The 24,395-nt window shown below is 40.2% G+C and overlaps 1 protein-coding gene across 1 annotated transcript in view; it reads right to left on the reverse strand.

Moving 5' to 3' along the window:
- Window positions 1-2,502: 2,502 nt before the first annotated feature.
- Window positions 2,503-24,395, reverse strand: part of LOC139461800 (platelet binding protein GspB-like) — a 73,584-nt gene continuing 51,691 nt past the window's right edge. The window contains exons 9-25 of the mRNA XM_071243272.1: window positions 23,655-23,749; window positions 23,172-23,252; window positions 16,908-16,983; window positions 15,782-15,877; window positions 11,208-15,188; window positions 10,546-10,850; window positions 9,048-10,203; window positions 8,868-8,996; window positions 8,436-8,690; window positions 7,950-8,204; window positions 7,590-7,718; window positions 7,284-7,538; window positions 6,978-7,232; window positions 6,366-6,926; window positions 6,014-6,314; window positions 4,674-5,941; window positions 2,503-2,588 (exon numbers count right to left, since the gene is read on the reverse strand). Coding sequence (XP_071099373.1) covers window positions 2,584-2,588; window positions 4,674-5,941; window positions 6,014-6,314; window positions 6,366-6,926; window positions 6,978-7,232; window positions 7,284-7,538; window positions 7,590-7,718; window positions 7,950-8,204; window positions 8,436-8,690; window positions 8,868-8,996; window positions 9,048-10,203; window positions 10,546-10,850; window positions 11,208-15,188; window positions 15,782-15,877; window positions 16,908-16,983; window positions 23,172-23,252; window positions 23,655-23,749 — 9,203 coding nt within the window. The 3' untranslated portion in view covers window positions 2,503-2,583. The remainder of the gene's footprint in view (window positions 2,589-4,673; window positions 5,942-6,013; window positions 6,315-6,365; window positions 6,927-6,977; window positions 7,233-7,283; window positions 7,539-7,589; window positions 7,719-7,949; window positions 8,205-8,435; window positions 8,691-8,867; window positions 8,997-9,047; window positions 10,204-10,545; window positions 10,851-11,207; window positions 15,189-15,781; window positions 15,878-16,907; window positions 16,984-23,171; window positions 23,253-23,654; window positions 23,750-24,395) is intronic.

The following is a 24,395-nucleotide window of genomic DNA, read 5'->3' on the forward strand; positions in this document are numbered from 1 at the left end:
GTCCCCGAAACAAATATACAACCTGATCTCACCTATCGAATGAGTCTTTGAACATCATGAGCACGTCATTCTGAAACTAAAAAGATTAATACTTACCTTACGATTAACATCAAACTTAACATCAATCGCTCCATTAGGATATATAACGTTCTACACAAACAACCTGTACTTAACCAATCTAACCAACTTGCTGTCCACCCACACGGTCAATGTTAAGATATATCAGGTTCATTCAGGTGACACACCTGATCAAATTGGCATTTATTAGCCAAAGCAAACACGATGATCTTTTGATGAAGGCATGGTTTGACATCGACAGGTTTCCGTAGCATGAGACAGCGACCCAACACTGAACGGCGTGATTGTGTATAAGCGTACAAAGGGTATTGGGTGCAGTTTTATAACTTTTATCTGGACGACAGTTCGACAAGGGCCAACTTGGACAAAGCGATCTTAGCGCTAAGATGATCTTAACTCCCATACTTTAACATAGGCTTGCAATAATCTTAGCGCTAAGATCGTTTTGTGCAAGTGGGCCCAGGAAATGTATTATCCTTTTTTCAATTTAAGGAAACGTCCTCAACACGCTCCTGGATACCATATGAAAACTACGGTATCTAAGTATTCTGTCATATCTTAAGTGAATGAGGTGTACGGGAGGCCCAGTCGTTTAAGGCGCCACAATCTGCAAGTCAGAGTTGCGTCTCTTGGGAACGGAAGAAACCTATGATTGTGGGTTCGAATCCCGGTTCGCCCCGATTTTGTTTCTACCTTTCTCAGCACCATACCCGTGCTCGTGGGTTTCACCGAAGTGGTAATCATCTGAGACCTGCATCACTCCATGTTTTTCTCCCACATTAAGCTGATACACCCTGATATAATTGTAATGCTCAGTGTTGAAGCGGAATGTACCGCAACAGCACGAGTTTGCCACGAATGATTCTGCTTGTCCCGGATTCGTTCCTGACAGTGATATATATTTAAATACGTAACCCAACACTACTCATTTCGTTATCCAATCGCTGTAGCAATTGGTTAAGATCGGTCTTTACAAGTGGCCCTGCCAGCAGAACCTTGATATCTTCAGGCTACAATTACGCTGATGTCGTAAGTCGTTCTTGGTGGGTAACGATTTACGATTGTCGTATCGATTAATGTACGCGGGCAACGCAGGCTGCAGCTAGTGGGCCTATTTCAAGCCTTATCACTGCTATTATTGAAGATTCTATGCGTTGTAATGTGGTGCGAATGATTGAATCTTTTCGTGTCCTTGAAGGTTTTATGTAAAGGGAAACTTGGGCAGAAAGTACGATATGTAATCACCAGGCTTGAGAGGGTCTTAGAACGAACGCTCTGCTTGTGCATGCAAATTCCCTGACGCATTGAACAGACTGCAAAATGTATTACTAATATTTTCTTTCGTTCGGCGTAGTGTCGGGTTTTTTTGGTGGAAAATTGGCCTGTTTATCGGCATTAGCAAGACGCCAACATTTCCAAAGAAAACACCGGTCCCCCGATTCCATGTCTAGAGCATGCTATGTCGTTTACTGCATTGGCTTTGTTGAGTTGCGTCCCTTAGTAGTGCCAGAACCAGCTGGACGTGGATCGGGGGCGGTGGAGAAGCCCCGTGGTTAAAGCGTTCGCTCGTCCCGCCGAAGGTGCGGGTTCGATTCCCCACATGGGTTTAATGTGTAAGCCCATTTCTGGTGACCCCCGTCGTGATATTGCTGGAATATTGCTAAAATCGGTGTAAAACCCACTCACTCACTCATCGTGGGTCGAATCCCATATTCGTCCTGACATTTATGCTTGGTTAGTTTAGTATTTTACCAGTGCTCGTAGGTATCACCAAGAGTGGTAAACGTCTTCAAAAGGCCTTCATCACTTCGTGCTTTCCTCCCACGTGAAGCTGATATAACTGAAATACTGTTCTAATGAGCGTTAAACCAAACTCACCTAAAACCCTGTGGAGATGCTCTTGTCGTTTAACTCGTACTTGTAGATGATAACTTTTCGTTATTAATCGTTAACTCCTCATAACCCCATTTCATACTTCTTTGCTATATTTCTAGAGATTTCATTCAGCACAGAAAAAGTGGATCAGCCACTGACGTGTCTTGATCATATATTGTCCCTATTAAGGGACCGACAATTTGATATTCTTGCGCGATTCTCGATTGTTTACAGGCCGCTGCCATATATCTGGAATGTTATTGAGTGCAGCATTAAACAACAAACAAACAAACACATCATGTTAAAATGGTGCAGTTGTATCCTAGTGGTTAAAGCGTTACCTCGTCACGCCGAAGGCCCAGGTTCGATTCCCACATGGGTCCAATGTCTTAAGTCCATTTCCATGATATGGCTGGAATATTGCCAACTCGGTAACTCATGACAAAAAAAATTGAGTTAAAACACACACATCAAACAACAACATAGTTTATTTCAATAAATACAATATATTACATAAACAAAGAATGTGTGATATCTTGAAGTGGTGTATTAATCTAGGAGCTATGATGTACACATAAATTATCTTAATTGTGGGATTTCTCGTTGTCTCAGGCAAAGGTCACGTGACTTCTACACTGAAACAAAGCAAGAAAATACAACAAATTAATTATAGATATTATAAACATAAGTTTACAAATGATGATATGGCATTTGCTGTTTGTAATGCCCTAACATTGAAATGTACACGTGCCTCCGAAATAAACACTTGAAATGTACATGTGCATGTACCTGTACATGTTACATACGAAATAAACGTTTGACCGAGCTTAACACGTTCTGAATATTGGCGTTTACAAATAAGATGAGGTGAATTCGTTCTTATAGTCGTTCAACGATTGTTAAACTACATTTTGAACTGAGGGACAAAAGAAAGTTTACCGAGTTTGTTAAATTTGATTATTTCTATTTAACCATCACTCATTCCTGCAACAGTTTGTAAAAAGTAATCTGTGGTTTGGAAATTTTGTATAAAAATAAATTGGATCAATGGAGACTGGGGTAAGAAATGAATTTCCAGCCCCATGACCCCATCATTTTTTCAACGTAAATTTATGCCGTAAAAAAAACAAATTTATTGATTTTCAAAGATAAGATGTCTAAGATACCCCAAAGCAGTTGCGTTTTATGAGGATTTCTTTTTCAATTTTTCAAAGTTTCAAAGTATTCTTTTAGTGCTGACTTAGCTCCAATACAGTTAATGTATTGGAAATAATATCCCTTAACTTAAGATATTTTCAACGTCTGGATTAACGGCTAACAAAAACGCTATATTCGTACCAAGTAATCAGGTTCGTCTGTTCAGTTTCACTACCATAGACGTAAACCATCGAATTTGTTAAAGTTTGTTTGTCTGTTTGCAATATTCCAGCTATATGACGGCGGTCTGTAAATAATCGAGTCTGGACCAGACAATCCAGTGATTGACGTCATGAGCATCGATCCTCGCAATTGGGATAGAATAACATGCAATTAATGAACGGAGTGTGTGTGTGTGTGTGGTGGGGGGAGGGGGGGGGGGGGGGGGATATTTGGTATTTCCCAGATATTCGCACAATTTTCACGTAAATTATCTGTACAATAAAACACTGCAGGGAGAATAAAGTGGTTTATTCTCCCTGCACTGTTTAATTGTACGATAAACAACGATCATGAGTCGTTTATTTCTTTTATGAGATATGAACATTATTCACAGCCTCTTTAAGGATGTTAGTAAAAAGTACACGCTTTAAAAATATTTCGCCGTATTTAGACAATGATGACTCCCTAAATAGAATCCGCCCGTGATGATTTCGAATAAGTCTATTTTATGAACAGGATTTGGTCTTTCCCGCATATTCTCACAATTTTCACGTCGATTATCTGTACCTTTTCTCCCAATACCGATTGTCATCTCTCTCTCAATTTTGGAAGCAATCGTTCGGCCATTGCGTTATCTATATTGCCCAGTTACATCAATTGGAAACAACTTGACACTTCCCTCGCAAAAATAACGTTAGCGCATGTTCGAATCACAAGAAATGACGTGAAAATGCTTTATCGTGAAATAACCACGCTTCGTTCTTCTTTGTTTTTTCGATTTATCGCATAACTATCTTATATAATGAGATAAAGACCACTGTGGTAAGATTTTCCTTTACAGCGCAAATACATATAAAAGGTATTCTCCTTCGACTACAACGTCACAAGAAGGGCATAAACTTAGGTATTTCTCAATAGATGAAACTCTTCCATTTAAGTTTTCGATCATTAAGGCTAGGTCTAAGACGAATAATATTGCTGCGAAAATTCATGCACCGTAGGTTTGATAATGATATGACGTAAGGTCAGAATGACGCTGCACTAGAAACGACGTCATAGATGAAGATATATAATTATCCCATGAAGACGTCACAGGATAATTGTAGTTTCATAAGACAGCGGTCGTGAACAGTGCATTTTCCAAAAGGGGATCCCCAAAGGATAAAAAAATAATGGGTAATAAAGAAATTATAACACTAAGACATATGTGGCATTCTGGTGTTACGAAAATGGTGTCAGAATTCTATTCTTGTATTTCCCGAGCGAGAGCTATGACAAACATGCTTGTATAATGATCCCTATTTATGTCGAGCCGAAAAACGAGCGTGAAGATCTTGGACTTTTAAATAACGGTTACTAACCTTGACTGACGTCAGCTTGGGAATCCCTGACTCTGACCTGGGTTGTGTGAGACCCACACACAGATCGAACCTTCATTGCATCTGCCTGACTGCTGCTCTGGGACACATCACTTCCGTTACTGTCAGGGTCTGAAGCTTCTGTGACTTTCACCTTAGGAACGTTCTTGGCTCTCTCTTGCTTCTCTTTGACCTTCTGTGTCTTCCGCTCCTGCTGTGATTCCGAGTTTGAGATGGTGGACGAGCATGAGGAACAGCTGGTGCCAAATGTCATGTTGCTGCTGCAGTTGTCTATTCTGATTGCTGGTAGCGAGGCTGTGACCTTGACGCTTTGATCTATGGTAACCCTTTTAGAACTGTCACGTGACTTTACAGATTTAAGTGATGACTTTTTGGTGAGGGACGTGTCACTTGATTTTGTCATTTTCTTTGATCGACTCTGCTTCAATTCGGTGGAGCTCGACTCCAAAGATGTTGCATCCTTTGACTGACTTCGTTTCACAATTTGTTCTTGGTGCGAGTCGCCCGATGATACGCTTGAAACGCTTGTTTTGGATTGTTGTTTGCTTGTCTTCTTCCTCCCCTCATTTGTCACTCTCCCTGAAGACTTCTTTGGAAGTCTGTCTTTACTTCCAATAACTATTTCCCGATTCACAGACATTCGACTTTCGTCCGAGTCAACAGGGGAATCCATGGAGGTTTTAGACACGGACATTTTATCTGCTGATTCTGGTTGGACGAGGCTACGGAATGAATTACGGGCATTTGTCGCCGCAGGATCCCCCTGCACGAGCGACAACTTGGCAAGATCTTTTATCCCTTCATCATCGACATCGGCAGTTGCGTTCCGTTCAGCATCGCCGAGAGAAACAACAATCTGCGAGACCACATCCTTGGCCATACTGTGGATGCTAGAATCAGTATCTGTCTCTTCTTTGTCATCCCTGTCCAAAGGAAGAATCGCAATCTGTTGTGCGACAGTTTCCATTTTGTTTGAACTGACTACTCCGTGTACGATGTTCGTCTTCACACCTTCTAAGGCATTGACAAGGGTATTCTGTATCCCATCTGTTTGGTCGCTGGTCCCCGTTAATGTTCCTACCAGTGTGGACAACTCCATTTGACTCAGTTTTCCCTGTTTGATGTTTGCAATGGTCTGGTTGATAACTTCAGCAATAAGATCGTTAACACATGTCAAGGTTGTCTGTTTGGTTTCTGTATCATGTGGAAGAGCTGCTTGATCAACTTGAAGAGGTTCAGGGACTTGAGATGTCTCTGGTTCAAAGGTTCTTTGACTGTCTTGGGTAATGATATCAGACTGAAGAGGTTCAGGGACTTGAGATGTCTCTGGTTCAAAGGTTCTTTCTCTGTCTCGGGTAATGATATCAGACTGAGGATATGAGTCATCGGACAAAGCTTGAGTCAATGTTCCCAGAACAAACTTGGCTACTTCAGAAGATGAGACTTTATCCAAGGGAATAGCCTCAGATGAAGATTTTGAAGACTTTTCAGAACTTGTGATTTCCTTCTTCTCGGCCAAAGCTTGAGTCAATGTTCCCAGAACAAACTTGGCTACTTCAGAAGATGAGAATTTATCCAAGGGAATATCCTCAGATGAAGATTTTGAAGACTTTTCAGATGAGACTTTATCCAAGGGAATATCCTCAGATGAAGATTTTGAAGACTTTTCAGAACTTGTGATTTCCTTCTTCTTGGCCAAAGCTTGAATCAATGTTCCCAGAACAAACTTGGCTACTTCAGAAGATGAGACTTTATCCAAGGGAATATCCTCAGATGAAGATTTTGAAGACTTTTCAGAACTTGTGATTTCCTTCTTCTCGGCCAAAGCTTGAGTCAATGTTCCAAGAACAAACTTGGCTACTTCAGAAGATGAGACTTTATCCAAGGGAACATCCTCAGATGAAGATTTTGAAGACTTTTCAGATGAGATTTTATCCAAGGGAATATCCTCAGATGAAGATTTTGAAGACTTTTCAGAACTTGTGATTTCCTTCTTCTTGGCCAAAGCTTGAGTCAATGTTCCAAGAACAAACTTGGCTACTTCAGAAGATGAGACTTTATCCAAGGGAATATCCTCAGATGAAGATTTTGAAGACTTTTCAGAACTTGTGATTTCCTTCTTCTCGGCCAAAGCTTGAGTCAATGTTCCCAGAACAAACTTGGCTACTTCAGAAGATGAGAATTTATCCAAGGGAATATCCTCAGATGAAGATTTTGAAGACTTTTCAGATGAGACTTTATCCAAGGGAATATCCTCAGATGAAGATTTTGAAGACTTTTCAGAACTTGTGATTTCCGTCTTCTTGGCCAAAGCTTGAGTCAATGTTCCCAGAACAAACTTGGCTACTTCAGAAGATGAGACTTTATCCAAGGGAATAGCCTCAGATGAAGATTTTGAAGACTTTTCAGAACTTGTGATTTCCTTCTTCTCGGCCAAAGCTTGAGTCAATGTTCCCAGAACAAACTTGGCTACTTCAGAAGATGAGACTTTATCCAAGGGAATATCCTCAGATGAAGATTTTGAAGACTTTTCAGATGAGACTTTATCCAAGGGAATATCCTCAGATGAAGATTTTGAAGACTTTTCAGAACTTGTGATTTCCTTCTTCTCGGCCAAAGCTTGAGTCAATGTTCCCTGAACAAACTTATCTACTTCAGAAGATGAGACTTTATCCAAGGGAATATCCTCAGATGAAGATTTTGAAGACTTTTCAGAACTTGTGATTTCCTTCTTCTCGGCCAAAGCTTGAGTCAATGTTCCCAGAACAAACTTGGCTACTTCAGAAGATGAGAATTTATCCAAGGGAATATCCTCAGATGAAGATTTTGAAGACTTTTCAGATGAGACTTTATCCAAGGGAATATCCTCAGATGAAGATTTTGAAGACTTTTCAGAACTTGTGATTTCCTTCGTCTTGGCCAAAGCTTGAGTCAATGTTCCCAGAACAAACTTGGCTACTTCAGAAGATGAGACTTTATCCAAGGGAATATCCTCAGATGAAGATTTTGAAGACTTTTCAGATGAGACTTTATCCAAGGGAATATCCTCAGATGAAGATTTTGAAGACTTTTCAGAACTTGTGATTTCCTTCTTCTTGGCCAAAGCTTGAGTCAATGTTCCCAGAACAAACTTGGCTACTTTAGAAGATGAGACTTTATCCAAGGGAACATCCTCAGATGAAGATTTTGAAGACTTTTCAGATGAGACTTTATCCAAGGGAATATCCTCAGATGAAGATTTTGAAGACTTTTCAGAACTTGTGATTTCCTTCTTCTTGGCCAAAGCTTGAGTCAATGTTCCCTGAACAAACCTATCTACTTCAGAAGATGAGACTTTATCCAAGGGAATATCCTCAGATGAAGATTTTGAAGACTTTTCAGAACTTGTGATTTCCTTCTTCTCGGCCAAAGCTTGAGTCAATGTTCCCAGAACAAACTTGGCTACTTCAGAAGATGAGAATTTATCCAAGGGAATATCCTCAGATGAAGATTTTGAAGACTTTTCAGATGAGACTTTATCCAAGGGAATATCCTCAGATGAAGATTTTGAAGACTTTTCAGAACTTGTGATTTCCTTCTTCTCGGCCAAAGCTTGAGTCAATGTTCCAAGAACAAACTTGGCTACTTCAGAAGATGAGACTTTATCCAAGGGAACATCCTCAGATGAAGATTTTGAAGACTTTTCAGATGAGACTTTATCCAAGGGAATATCCTCAGATGAAGATTTTGAAGACTTTTCAGAACTTGTGATTTCCTTCTTCTCGGCCAAAGCTTGAGTCAATGTTCCCAGAACAAACTTGGCTACTTTAGAAGATGAGACTTTATCCAAGGGAATATCCTCAGATGAAGATTTTAAAGACTTTTCAGAACTTGTGATTTCCTTCTTCTCGGCCAAAGCTTGAGTCAATGTTCCAAGAACAAACTTGGCTACTTTAGAAGATGAGACTTTATCCAAGGGAACATCCTCAGATGAAGATTTTGAAGACTTTTCAGATGAGACTTTATCCAAGGGAATATCCTCAGATGAAGATTTTGAAGACTTTTCAGAACTTGTGATTTCCTTCTTCTCGGCCAAAGCTTGAGTCAATGTTCCCTGAACAAACTTATCTACTTCAGAAGATGAGACTTTATCCAAGGGAATATCCTCAGATGAAGATTTTGGAGACTTTTCAGAACTTGTGATTTCCTTCTTCTCGGCCAAAGCTTGAGTCAATGTTCCCAGAACAAACTTGGCTACTTCAGAAGATGAGAATTTATCCAAGGGAATATCCTCAGATGAAGATTTTGAAGACTTTTCAGATGAGACTTTATCCGAGGGAATATCCTCAGATGAAGATTTTGAAGACTTTTCAGAACTTGTGATTTCCTTCGTCTTGGCCAAAGCTTGAGTCAATGTTCCCAGAACAAACTTGGCTACTTCAGAAGATGAGACTTTATCCAAGGGAATATCCTCAAATGAAGATTTTGAAGACTTTTCAGAACTTGTGATTTCCTTCTTCTCGGCCAAAGCTTGAGTCAATGTTCCAAGAACAAACTTGGCTACATCAGAAGATGAGACTTTATCCAAGGGAATATCCTCAGATGAAGATTTTGAAGACTTTTCAGAACTTGTGATTTCCTTCGTCTTGGCCAAAGCTTGAGTCAATGTTCCCTGAACAAACGTATCTACTTCAGAAGATGAGACTTTATCCAAGGGAATATCCTCAGATGAAGATTTTGAAGACTTTTCAGAACTTGTGATTTCCTTCGTCTTGGCCAAAGCTTGAGTCAATGTTCCCAGAACAAACTTGGCTACTTCAGAAGATGAGACTTTATCCAAGGGAATATCCTCAGATGAAGATTTTGAAGACTTTTCAGAACTTGTGATTTCCTTCTTCTCGGCCAAAGCTTGAGTCAATGTTCCAAGAACAAACTTGGCTACATCAGAAGATGAGACTTTATCCAAGGGAATATCCTCAGATGAAGATTTTGAAGACTTTTCAGAACTTGTGATTTCCTTCGTCTTGGCCAAAGCTTGAGTCAATGTTCCCTGAACAAACGTATCTACTTCAGAAGATGAGACTTTATCCAAGGGAATATCCTCAGATGAAGATTTTGAAGACTTTTTAGAACTTGTGATTTCCTTCTTCTTGGCCAAAGCTTGAATCAATGTTCCCAGAACAAACTTGGCTACTTCAGAAGATGAGAATTTATCCAAGGGAATAGCCTCAGATGAAGATTTTGAAGACTTTTCAGATGAGACTTTATCCAAGGGAATATCCTCAGATGAAGATTTTGAAGACTTTTCAGAACTTGTGATTTCCTTCTTCTCGGCCAAAGCTTGAGTCAATGTTCCCAGAACAAACTTGGCTACTTCAGAAGATGAGACTTTATCCAAGGGAATATCCTCAGATGAAGATTTTGAAGACTTTTCAGAACTTGTGATTTCCTTCTTCTCGGCCAAAGCTTGATTCAATGTTCCCAGAACAAACTTGGCTACTTCAGAAGATGAGAATTTATCCAAGGGAATATCCTCAGATGAAGATTTTGAAAACTTTCCAGATGAGACTTTATCCAAGGGAATATCCTCAGATGAAGATTTTGAAGACTTTTCAGAACTTGTGATTTCCTTCTTCTCGGCCAAAGCTTGAGTCAATGTTCCCTGAACAAACTTATCTACTTCGGAAGATGAGACTTTATCCAAGGGAATATCCTCAGATGAAGATTTTGAAGACTTTTCAGAACTTGTGATTTCCTTCTTCTCGGCCAAAGCTTGAGTCAATGTTCCCTGAACAAACTTATCTACTTCGGAAGATGAGAATTTATCCAAGGGAATATCCTCAGATGAAGATTTTGAAGACTTTTCAGATGAGACTTTATCCAAGGGAATATCCTCAGATGAAGATTTTGAAGACTTTTCAGAACTTGTGATTTCCTTCGTCTTGGCCAAAGCTTGAGTCAATGTTCCAAGAACAAACTTGGCTACTTCAGAAGATGAGACTTTATCCAAGGGAATATCCTCAAATGAAGATTTTGAAGACTTTTCAGAACTTGTGATTTCCTTCTTCTCGGCCAAAGCTTGAGTCAATGTTCCAAGAACAAACTTGGCTACTTCAGAAGATGAGACTTTATCCAAGGGAATATCTTCAGATGAAGATTTTGAAGACTTTTCAGATGAGACTTTATCCAAGGGAATATCCTCAGATGAAGATTTTGAAGACTTTTCAGAACTTGTGATTTCCGTCTTCTTGGCCAAAGCTTGAGTCAATGTTCCCAGAACAAACTTGGCTACTTCAGAAGATGAGACTTTATCCAAGGGAATATCCTCAGATGAAGATTTTGAAGACTTTTCAGAACTTGTGATTTCCTTCTCCGCGTCCAAAGCTTGAGTCAATGTTCCCAGAACAAACTTGGCTACTTCAGAAGATGAGAATTTATCCAAGGGAATATCCTCAGATGAAGATTTTGAAGACTTTTCAGATGAGACTTTATCCAAGGGAATATCCTCAGATGAAGATTTTGAAGACTTTTCAGAACTTGTGATTTCCTTCGTCTTGGCCAAAGCTTGAGTCAATGTTACCAGAACAAACTTGGCTACTTCAGAAGATGAGACTTTATCCAAAGGAATATTCTCAGATGAAGATTTTGAAGACTTTTCAGAACTTGTGATTTCCTTCGTCTCTTCTGCCACCTCATCTTTGAGCCCAGTTAATGCATTTTCAATGATCATGTCGGCAATGACTGTAGTCAGAGTTTTAAGTACCAATGAAGATGTTCCACAGACACTGGTATCAGACGTGGATTTGGCACTTTCTGTTGTCATATTTTGAATGGATTCAACAGCGTCTTGAAGATGACTGTATAGAAATTCCTCGAGAAGAATCGAGGAGCCTTTGGTGACACCCACAGCCCCATCGTCCGTGGATTGTCTTTTTTCTGACACAACTGATTTGAGACTCTGTAACACATAAGATTCTGTCTCTTTTGGAACCTTTTGGAACGATTCTTTTCTCTGTCCTGCAGGAATCTCATGTGAAGACTTCTTTCTGACCTTTGAAATAAGTTGAAGTTTCGCAGAATCGTCCAGGGTCAAATACCCTTCGTGCAGCTCGCCCTGAATCTGTTGAATCAAATCGTCAACAAGTCTATCTGCCAAAGTTGAAGAACGTTTCCTTGCACCTTCATCTATTGTGAGAACCCCATTGGAAACTTCACTCTGTATTCTTCTTATCACATCATTTACAACGTTTCTGGCGATAACGGAGGATTCTTGTTTAAGGAGTGAGATGACACTTTCTGGTTTCAGCTGTTGAAAAGAAGACTGCCTTGGAGTTTGCATTCCACCTAACACTGTTAACAAAGTAGCTTGAACAAACTTGATAAGAAGGCCTGCATCCACACTGGACAAAATGTTACCAACATTTTTAAGTTCTGGTGTCATCACAGATTTGGTTCTGTCCGAATATGACTTAATTGCTGAAAATCGGTCAGAGATTGCATGAAAGTACACTGACGCTGTCCTCCTCTGAGATACATCGTTCACCACTCTCCGCAGGTCTTTGTGGAGAAGCTCCACATCCATATTAATAAAGTCTTTACCTGGGCATATATCTGTCATGAACTGGGCCACACAGTCTCTGGATACGCTTCCACGCTCTAAGCCCACAATCAGCTCTTGAAGAACTGAGTTCACAAACCCCACAATATTGGACGAAAGATGTGATGAAGATTTGATAGCAGCCTCAACTTCAACAAGCGAGGTATCACTGGTTATGCCTTCAGCTATGTCCTGAGCGACCTGTACTAGTGTTTGTCTGACCAGAGACTCGATGTTCTGAGACTCCACGGAACCGTAACTTTTAAACTGTACTGGAGTTGGAGGCCGTGACAGCACTGACTCCATTGAAGCCTCCTGACCTATTCTGTGAAGAGTGTCCCATATGAACTTCTCCAAATCATTGCTGGATATCACACTGCTCAGCCTCCTGATAGATAAACTGCCCGTGTCGGTCGAGAGAGGCAAGCTTAGTAAGCTAACATCTGAGGTTACACTCTTTATCACCTTGTTCAACGTCAAACGTATCAGGTTCTCAATCATGAAAGAATCACTCTCATCGATCTGAATATGACTCGAGCACTTTTGGGAATGGCCAATGAGGTAACTCTGAAGAATGATAGCAAATATTTTCTTTGCATCATCATACCCAACTCTATCTTCACTGAGAAGGCGAGTAATTTCTGTAAGAGTCATTTTCATACCTTGTGGCAAGGAATAAGCATCATCCAGTCCTCCCTCCGATAGATATATTGATGGAGTTACATCACCCTGAGGTGCAAGGGAGCAAGCGATTGAGGAAAGCATATGAACAGGTATATTCCTCTCAGTAAGATCTCTTGTGATCCTGTCAATTGCTGCAAATACCACATCAGTTGCTAGTGAGGACTCTGTTGGAGAAGGTCGTTTCATTGTGGACAGATAGCTACCACCGGGGCTACTGCCAATTGTTGGGACATTTGATATGCCTTCCATAGTGGACGATCGGACTTTCAGGAAAGAGGCTGCGAGTGCTTTGAGAGCTTCTTTTTCAAATTCATCATCATCCATGTGTTCCTGAATATTGTCAATGACTTCTTTCACCAACTTGTCTGCAATTTCAGTACTTGTCATTTCCATGGGATCAATGCCTTCAGCTGAGGAAATCTGGAAGCCTTTATCAGTGAGAAGCTTGTGCCCCGTATCAATAAGTGCATTACCAATGTCCTGTATCTCTTCCTCAGTGATATTTCCGCTGTCGATTTGGTACAAGACAGAATCAATCATTCCTTGCACGTAATCCTTCTTTGACCGCTTGCTGTCATGTCGTGTGCTGATAATCTGCATGAGTTCGTGTTCCGAGAATTCCCCTGCTTTGATACTCACAAAGACCTGAGTGAGGATATCTGAAACGAAGTCCTCAATCATTTCTGTATGAGTCTTCCCTGCCTTTGATGTTACAGTATGGTACGAGGATACAATAGCCGTGACAACCTTGTCCATAGCAGCACCGACCATAGTGTTGGTTTCCATCTCGTCAAGGACATCGTTGAGAGTCTTCTTCAAATCACCTTCCAACCTACAATCCCTCCCACGAATAGCTTTGACCACAGCTAACCCAATCTTTCTCACTCCATCCTGGGACATGATTTTGGACTCGAGATCATTCTTGATCTTACTCAGCGTTCTTGTAACAAAGTCCTCAAGCATTGAGTCACTGATGTGATCATTCTCATCACGCACATCTTCCGCTGCACTGGACAACATTGCGAATATCAGTCTGCCTAAGTCTTGATCATTCTTGATCTTACTCAGCGTTCTTGTAACAAAGTCCTCAAGCATTGAGTCACTGATGTGATCATTCTCATCACGCACATCTTTCGCTGCACTGGACAACGTTGCGGATATCAGTCTGCCTAAGTCTTGATCATTCTTGATCTTACTCAGCGTTCTTGTAACAAAGTCCTCAAGCATTGAGTCACTGATGTGATCATTCTCATCACGCACATCTTTCGCTGCACTGGACAATGTTGCGGATATCAGTCTGTCTAAATCTTGATCATTCTTGATCTTACTCAGCGTTCTTGTAACAAAGTCCTCAAGCATTGAGTCACTGATGTGATCATTCTCATCACGCACATCTTCCGCTGCACTGGACAACGTTGCGGATATCAGTCTGTCTAAGTCTTGATCATTCTTGATCTTACTCAGCGTTCTTGTAACAAAGTCCTCAAGCATTGAGTCACTGATGTGATCATTCTCATCACGCACATCTTCCGCTGCACTGGACAACGTTGCGGATATCAGTCTGTCTAAGTCTTGATCATTCTTGATCTTACTCAGCGTTCTTGTAACAAAGTCCTCAAGCATTGAGTCACTGATGTGATCATCCTCATCAAACACATCTTCCACTGCACTGGACAACGTTGCGGATATCAGTCTGTCTAAGTCTTGATCACTGATATCCTCATCAGTTCCTGTGCCACTCTGAGCTTCTTTCATGATAGATTGGGTAATTGATGTTAGATCCTCCTGACTCGCCGATCCCGATCTGATGTCATCTAAGATCTTGCTGAGGGTGAAGCTCACGAGGTAGTCAGCGACGTGATCGGAGGGAGATGACGCAACATTATCAGCTTCCCTCTTCCCCGAAACATCTTTGACTCTCAGGATATCCATGCAGTATCCTGTAAGCTTCACCAGATCATCACGTTTGATGCGTCTGTTGCTGAGGTCATCAAGGAGACGGAGCAATAGAGATTCGACAAACCCACTCTTTATCTTTGTAGGCATAGATGGTTTTTTCACGTCAAAATCAAACTCTGATGTAAGCGGATCACCAGGCAAAGGAGATGGCACCGGTGTCAGCATGTGCTCGGACACAGGTTTTAGATTTGACCCACAGCTGCTGACGTCAAGACTGTCCATTGCAGAGGGGATGATTGACTCGTCGAAGCTGAACCGTACTGACCTACGTCTTGAATCTGAAACAAAGAATACAAATGAGGGGGGCGAATTAAGATGCTTTGAAGAGTGTGGAGTTTGGGTTCACGCGGATTTGAGCAAAATTAAAGCTACCTCATGGCCGGGGACACCAAGAAAGGGTGTGGGATCAGACCGGTTTCTCGGTTCAACGAGTGGATGTTTTGACCGCCAGACTAGTCGATTGTTGTTTAACGATGCACTTAGCAACATTCAAGCTGTATGATGGTGGCCGTTACAACCAGTAATCTATAGCCATCTTACCTTTCGTTGGCGTTTGTTTTTACATATTATATAATTTATTTATTATATAATGTATGAGGTGTAGCGCAAAAAAAACATAATGCAGATTAAGCCACTGTTGATGTCCGGTTAGAATTGGCCACCATCAACCTATGCTTGACGCAAGCTGTGATTTGGTTGCATATCATCGTTGCTCATAAAATCAATCACTGGGTTATCTGTTCCTGGCTTGATAACATACATGTCACTGCCATGTATCTATCTGATAATTATTGCTGAGAGCGGCATTAAACAACAAAGAAAACAAACATTATTGTTAATTCGTCGATCCTCTATATAACCCAATCCTTACCTTCAGAATTCTGCGCGAGGAAGGACAGTTCTTCATCCGTACCAGTGTCAGGGCGCTCCAGGTCACTCTGGTCGTACATGTAGTCATCATACAAGTCTGCAGGAACAAATAAGTGTGTCAATTATTGTTCGACACCCCAGATACCTGGCACAGAAACCTGTTTCGAAAATCTCAAAAGAGGTTGGCGTTGGGCTGAGATTACTGTAAGCCCATTGGAACTTCTGACCTTTGCGGTGGACCGCGCTGGATAAACTCGATATATTGATTAAGTCAAAGTAGTGTTATGGTTTCCACATAATGCATTTTGCTCAACTCGATATATATATACTGCTCAAGAAAAGTCAAACAATACCCGATCATCACTGATTAACTATAGTCATATGAAGAAATAGGGTGTTCTTTAACGTCTGCTGAGTAGTGTGTATATATATATATATATATATATATATATATATATATATATATATATATATATATATATATATATATATATATATATATATATATTAGTACATTTCCGTACTCTAGTCAGTCAGACCGATTCTCATACTGTAATTTCTCTTTTATCGTAGTCCTTTCGCTATGGGATATATATTGATAGCATTTGCGTCTACGTATCGTCATCAAGAATACAACTTTAAAGAGAAGCACTTTCAATTTTACGATGCATCAAATTACAAACAATGAATAAGTTGGAGCTTCATACTTAGTCTTAGCAGCGTTGTACATCTTGTACACGTTGTTATAACGTATAAATATATTAGTCTTGATTGATTAAGAGGCCATAGTAAAGGTTTTGTCCCTTTGGGCATCCTCATTCAGTGGGTTGGTTTACCGTCATGCCGACAGTATTTTAGTCATATCATAGCGTTATCAGCTTGATAGAGGAAGGCCGGAGTGATTCAAGTCTTCGCTTTGGTGAAACCCAAGAACCATGGTATGGTGCTGACAAACCTAGAAACATTATCAGGGCGAACTGGGATTCGAACCAACAATTTCTGGCACGCCTAGGGGACGCAACTCTGCACATCGAATTGCGGCGCCTCGCATGACGGTGCACCCCTGTGTCCCCTGAGCATTATTGTAGTTGGCACTATAGCGAGGGAAATTTTGCCTCTGTACTAACCATCATTAGAGTCCATCATAGAAAGGGAGGCTTGTTCACCCGACTCCAACAGACGGAGGTACGCAGGGTAGATCTCCTGAAAAAAAATTGAGCATTGGGATGGTTGTTGTGTAATATACACTTGGACTACGAATGAACATGTTTCCACAGGCAAAAGAGAAAGGCGATTCAATGTCAGTCGTTCCTAGTCAAATGACAAAACGTAATAAGGGACGTTCAAGGGGCAATAGTGCGACTGAGAAAAGTGTTCCTGTATACCGATGTCAATCATTACACAATGCAACAGGACTTTCTTTTAAAATGGCTTTTTATTTTTTATCAAGTAACGTTGCTGAAAAGTACACTCTATGTATGTCGGAATTTTTCCAAAACTTGTGCGACATCCATCTACCGAATTTCTAGTGGCAACAACATAATATAAATCGCACAAATCACTCTAGTGTTTCAACTTCTTGAGTTCAATAAGCATCCAAAGGGGTCGAATATCGAATATTGACCTGAACGATATTTAATGAAATAACAATAATTGTGGCTTCTGTTATTAATTTGTTTATATATTTTTATCCACCAACTATGTATAGCAGCTCCTAACCACACCCGCACCCCATCTCATTCTCTCGCATCTCCGCCGCTGCTGTCGCCACCTCGGTGACAATACATGTTTGTTTTAATTTGTTTGTTATTTAACGCCGCAGTCAGCAATATTCCAGCTATATGACGGCGGTCTGTAAATAATCGAGTCTGGACCAGACAATCCAGTGATTGACATCATGAGCATCGATCCACGCAATTGGGATCGATGACATGTATCAACCAAGTGTACAATGCTAGTTAGTGACTTCGCAATCCAACATCGTAATCGAACTATGAAATTGCTAAATATAATGACAGTTATAACCACAAAACCCTATATTTGAAACGTCATTTGTGAATCGTAACGACACATAAAAATGCAACATAACATTATGTTCTGTAAATATCAATGATATTATGTTTTATCTCTTGAAGCAAGTTCATAATTGTCAAGTCACTGGACTCTTTTAGCGCTTGTATTTTTTAATCAAAGATAAAAAAAAAATCTCGATTCCTTAATGCAAACGAAAACAAGTTAACTTTAAAATTTATACACAAAAAAGTAATCAACTAATTGTGTGAGTGAGTTGGGTTTTAACGCCGCTTTGAACAATATTGCGGTTATTTTAAGGCGTGTCAGCTAAATGTGGGAGGGAAGCCCGGAGTGCTGCAGGACCCCGAGGTTTACCACTTTGGTGAAACGCAAGAACACGGGTATGGTGCTGACAAACCAAGAAACAATCGGGCCAAACCGGGATTCGAGCCCGTTTGAATTTTTTTTTTTAATGTTGACATATTTAAAGGAAACAGTAGTATTCACACCAAACTGATTCCTTAACAAGATTATCGCAGTTTGAGGTCAGTGTGAGGAAACGGGCATCTCCATAAACCCATAGCGAAGATCAACCGACGAGCAAACCGCCTATCCGGTTGGCTACGAACCTAGTTAAAATCATTTAGCGAACTATTTCTCCAATTTAACATGCCGAGAAATAAACGTGATTCAAATAATAATCGTAACAATTTGAAACGCGTAATAAAACGGCTATTTTTCGGACGCGATATTTACTACTTTAAAAGCTCATCAAGAATTAATCAATTTTAAGGAAACCTCAATCTCATCAAAACAACATTTCAAATCACCAGATGCACCAATTTAACAAATTATAATAAAAATACCAAATAACCAGATTACCTGCAATGTACACATGCGCATCCTTTCAACTCGGCCAAAGCTGACGGTCGAAGTGACATGTAGCTGAGATTGACATGAAATGTACAATTACTCTCTCCCAGCGATATTGACGTGCGGTCATAAACCCTGAGGGAAAGTCACAAATCACAGTTTCCTGTGATCGTAATGGGTTTGATAACAACAAGATCCGCCCTTCGGTCGTTGGTCATGATGTTGTAATATGATAGTGTGTAAATAAGCGTATTGTATAAAGACGTTTCAATATTTGAAGTGTGAGGTCGACAGCCGATTACTTAACGAACTTGTTATTATATAATCAGATAATTACATATGAACGTTTGTCGTATTTAATTCTTTATTGTTTATGCTGTATATAATTACATTACATATTTACAGTACAGCAAAATAATATTTTAACCCCCGGATCCATGTTGACGTTTTGACGCATTTTTTGTGAAAAAATATCCTTTACGTGAAATGAGGTCACACGACACAAGATGTCTTTATATTTCTGCAGGAGTGTTGAATTTCCTGTCTCATACAGAAACAGTTCTCATGCTGCTTAAAAAAGAAAGGATACTATTTATTTATTTATTTATTTATTTATTTATTTATTTATTATTTCATTTACAGGGATGCATGGATGCATTAAGTTGTACTTATTTGAGCCATTTGGGGTAATTTGAGACATTATTTAAATGATCAATTCACATTACTTTCATCGCATTCTATTTTTGGATGATCGAGTCAGGTGAACGTTATATATTTACATGTTATGATACTATAATGGAGTCCACGTCAAGTCTACGTTACACAAGGTATATCCACTGCGAACACTTCTATAACTACAGGCTACTTATCAAGGTCGAAATAACGATTGTCGAATCTCTTATACAAGCTTACATGATCGACTTTCGCAATAAGAAGACATCAATATATCTAGCTATATGGAATTCAATACGTAACGGCAGTGAACGCTGTCATTTATCACAACTTCCTCAAGGCATACAACACCATCGACATTATGGCAACATTAATGGCTTGAATGTCGCAATAGCTTGCGTACTTTATCAAATAGCGAAAGCGTGGCCATTGGTATTTACTTAAAGTAGATTCTTGCTCAGAAGTTGTTTGATCAAGGTCTCAGTAAAGCTTTCTAAAAGTTATGTGATTGACAAGTGGAGGAAATTTTCAAACTGACACACCAAAGACATGAATGATGTCCGAAACAATTTTGACTTGAATCATATGTTCCCGGTTTTTCGTTGCCAGGTGAACGAACTGACTTGCCTTTGCATGTGTTTGTGACGGATGCCATGGGATTGTTCGCCTGATGACTCGAATAGTTCAAAATATAAAACAACGTTCATACACCCACAATCGCCAAACTTTCAACTCTCGTCACACATATTTGACTGGACCACCTCAGTGGTCTAGTGGATAGAGCATCTGCCAGGAGAGCGGAAGGTCGAGGGTTGGACCCCGGTTGGCGTCATACCATGGACGTTAAAAGACGGTGCTTTTTTATTATCCTGCCTGGCGGTCGGCATTAAAGGGCAAATACAAGGAGTCAGTATACTGTGTCTGTGTGGGGTATTCATGTAACTGCAGCATGGTATCTCAGTGGGCTAGTACTATAAAATTGGCATTAGCCCGGAATAGTACAATTAAACACATACACACGTGCATGCACGTTGCTCTTTGAGAGTAATAATCTTAAACGCGATGTTAAACGCCTTTCATCTCACTTCAACTTACAACTCAGCTAACCCCCTGCGGTTGACGCAAATACATAAGGCAGACTGCGTTTAAAATATCTGCGCAAAACATGCCATTATCCTTTGGATCCTAATTCACAGCATACCTTACATCATAGTTTTAAGCCATATACTATATACACATCTGTCATGACAAACTAGTCCCCACGAGTTCCACACAACGAGGTTCGACTGTAGTTCCTTGTTGTGTAAACTTGTCCTTTAAGTTAATTTGTCCGGACCATCCAATCACTGATGCATAATAAACATGGACGCTGACCCACTTGTCCCACGCTAAGTGAGTGAGTTGGGTTAACGCCGCTTTTAACAGTATTACAGTTATATCGCGGCATGTCAGCTTAAAGCCCGAAGTGATGCAGGTCTGAGACGTTTACCACTTCGGTGTAACCCACGAGCATGGGTATGGTGCTGACAAACCTAGAAACATAATCGGGGCGAACCGGGATTCGAACCCACAATCATAGGTTTCTGGCGTGCACAAGACGTCTAGACAACTGGGTCTGTAAATCTGTGTTAAAGTGAGTGAGAGAGTATGGTTTTACGCCGCTTTTGGCAACATTTCAGCAATATCACGGCGGAGGACACCAGAAATGGGGTTGACACATTGTATCCATGTGGGGAATGTATCCTCGTACGTCAACAATTGTTGTGACGAATACATAACTTTTGTAACTCTTGGTAATGTTCATACATGACAAGTTTAGATGTAGTTCAAACAAGTTTGATATTGAGACTGAAAGGAGAGTAGACCGCCTCCGTGGTCTAGTGGTAGAGCATCTGCCAGGAGAGCGGAAGGTCGTGGGTTGGACTCCCGTCGGCGTCATACCATGGACGTTAAAAGATGGTGCTTTTTACTATCCTGCCTGGCGGTCGGCATTAAAGGGCAAATACAAGGAGCGTCCGCCCGGAGAGCGGAAGGTCTGGGGTTCGATCCCCGGCCGCGGCATACCAAAAGACGTTAAAAGAGTCTTGTTGTTACCCGGTCTGGCGCTCAGCAATAAGGGGCTTAAACAAGGACAGGTCGGCTCGGAGTCAGTATACTGTGTATTCATGTTAAACAGCGGCATGGTATCTCAGTGGGCTGGAGCTTTAAAATCGACATCAGTCCGGACCAGCACAAGTACGAGCACAAGCACAAGCACAAGCACACACACACACACACACACACACACACACACACACACACACCAGCATGCACGTTGCTATATACGTAAGTGCAATAATCTTGAACGCGACGTTGAACCCAATTTCACCTCACCTCACCTCACCTCACCTGGAAGGAGAGTTAACATTCGCAACGAGATTATGAAGAGAATGTAGGTCTTGTGTCTTTTGTACAAATTCATTTCTTGCAGGTGTGCCCTGCTAAGGGACAAATACGTCGTACATATATCCATATCAAATATTGTCGTTACCCAAATATTCAGGAGTTCAATGTGCTTCCGTTTACTCCAAATAGAATAGAAATAGAATAGAATGTATAAATTACACTAAATTAAGCTATATTTCTCCACCCCTGTAATGCCGTTAGATCAGTGTAAGTATCTGTGTCATCCGGTTTAGCCAGGGACTCTTTCCTACACATGGCCTGTGGCCTCAATGTTCTGCAAATCACGATTTAAATAGGATTGAATATGAGCCGGGTCTACAAGGAAACTTAAGTTGATTAAAGGCGGTGATTTAATAGGGAACTATGGTAACAGTTTTGTTGGTAAAATAAGACATCGATGGAAATCGTAAAATTCTAAGATAGATTTGCAGAGAAAAAAACAAAATCTGGGAATTTCGCAATTGATAAATGTCACGTGTATGTTTAGAATCATTGCCTGGGTAAAAAGAATTGATAAGAACGATATTATATTGGACATGGTCATTCGTGGTCATTCGTGTCATTTCAGTACGAAAGGGGGCGAGCGGTGACGAAGGAACACATAGTGTTACTTGCATCCTCGTCACAAAATGCAACCAGTGCATCCGACAATGTCAAAGGGACATTACTCAAAGGTCATAAATGTGATCGGTTTCAGTAGAGAGGCATGTTTTATAATAAAAAATAATAATCTCCATCTATTTCCATCAGAGTTTAAATCTACCTCTATATTATTCAAATAAATGGCATACTTATAAAGACGATATAATATCGACCATGAATAACAGGTAAGGAATGTGTAAATATTGACCGTCATAACTGTCCTGATTTGTTGATTTAATTTCAAAGATAAAAAGTCTAAGACACCCATCGGTATTTTTTTTCAATTTTTCAAAGTTTTAAATCAAATCATATTTTAAAAAATAAAACCGTACAGCTGTATTCTTTGAGTTCTAAAGCGCTAGTACAGTTCATGTTTTGGATATATTATCGACAACTAAAGATATTTTCAATTGAAAATCAAACATATCTTAAAATCAACTGAGAGATATAGTTTCTTTTGTTCGGAGTCCTCAGTTAATAAACCACTTCTATAAAACTCATATAGCTTGACTATTATAAGCCGACTGAAATCGGCCTCATTATGTTGGTGACGACCATACATCAGTCGCGCATGAGCAAACGGTAGAATCAGGGCAAACTTGATACCACAAGAGCACTAAAACCGGACCTTTCGTACCGGTCAAAACCAAACATTGGGATCTCACTGAAAACAATCGTTCACGCAAAATGTTAAAACGACATTGATCCAAAATTTGGTTTGGTTTTCTTTAAAGAATGGTACTCACGTTTTTAACTTTGCTGACGACGGATTCAACCAGGTCGGAAGCAAACCTTTCCATTTCCAAATCCTCCTTGTCACCTTCCGACTATTGAGATGACAGAATCAATGTAAATGATGTCTTAATAATAGTAATAATAGTTATAATCATCAACTTCATCACATGCCTTTACCCTGAACTGAAGTAGTTCCTGTGTTCAGGTCACGTGTTACTTTAGGTCTTCCAGTCTTTGGGCATCGTTCGCTGGGTTCCTTTATGCTTACAAACATTGATCTATTTGAAATACTGTTTAGAGCACTGATACATTAAACTCACTCACTTTTTCAACACAGTAGATCGATGAATTCACATACATATATTAAGTATTACGACTTTATGTAGACTATACAGACATATAAAGTAATATGTTTTTATCCGAAAGTCAAATACCAAGGATTAGATAATATTCTCTGATATATTTCAATCTATCCTATAGAAAGTATGACATACCGTTCTGTCTACATCTGACAGCGATGTGACACTTTGTACAGCCTCGTCAATGACGGCGTTAATCATCTTCATTAACTCCAACGATTCGCTACTTCCTGCAAAAAACAAGTAATATATCTTAGCAAAAAGCCTGTTTTTCCAAAAAGTATTTTTTTATTTAACACCACAGTCAGCAATATCCTTGCATTATCACAGCGGCCTGTATATGATCAGATCTGCACCAAGCAAACCAATGGTTGATAGTACGAACAACGTCCGACGCCGTCGGGGTCAGCATTAAGCTTCACACTTCGGCTCAGTGATGACTTCGCCTAACACCACTGCCACATGCAAATTTGCAACATATCACGTGACCGGACCTATCACGTGACCGTATCCCTTATTGGCCACTGCTTGTATACTCGTTTGAGTAACACAAACCCAGTCAAATATGCATAACACAAGTAACAGTACATGTGGAGACTACAGTCATAACACAAGTAATACGACATATGGATGCTACAGTCAAGCTTCAAGTGTCAGCAGATCACAGTTGCAACATATCGTTGAGGAATTCAATAAACCAAGTTACCGAGCCTGATCACCCCATCAAATTAGTCGTCTCTTTGATACAAAAGGCGACTCGGAACCTATTCTAACCCGATATTGCTATGAGTTCAACCCAGTAAAAGCCGGATAGTTCACCTCATCAGGGTACGGAACAGTTAATGATGGTCGACAATGTTGTTTGTCACACAATGC

Source organism: Haliotis cracherodii, unplaced genomic scaffold (genome assembly GCF_022045235.1).
Source record: "Haliotis cracherodii isolate W230 unplaced genomic scaffold, xgHalCrac1.p SCAF_15, whole genome shotgun sequence".
Classification (NCBI taxonomy): domain Eukaryota; kingdom Metazoa; phylum Mollusca; class Gastropoda; order Lepetellida; family Haliotidae; genus Haliotis; species Haliotis cracherodii.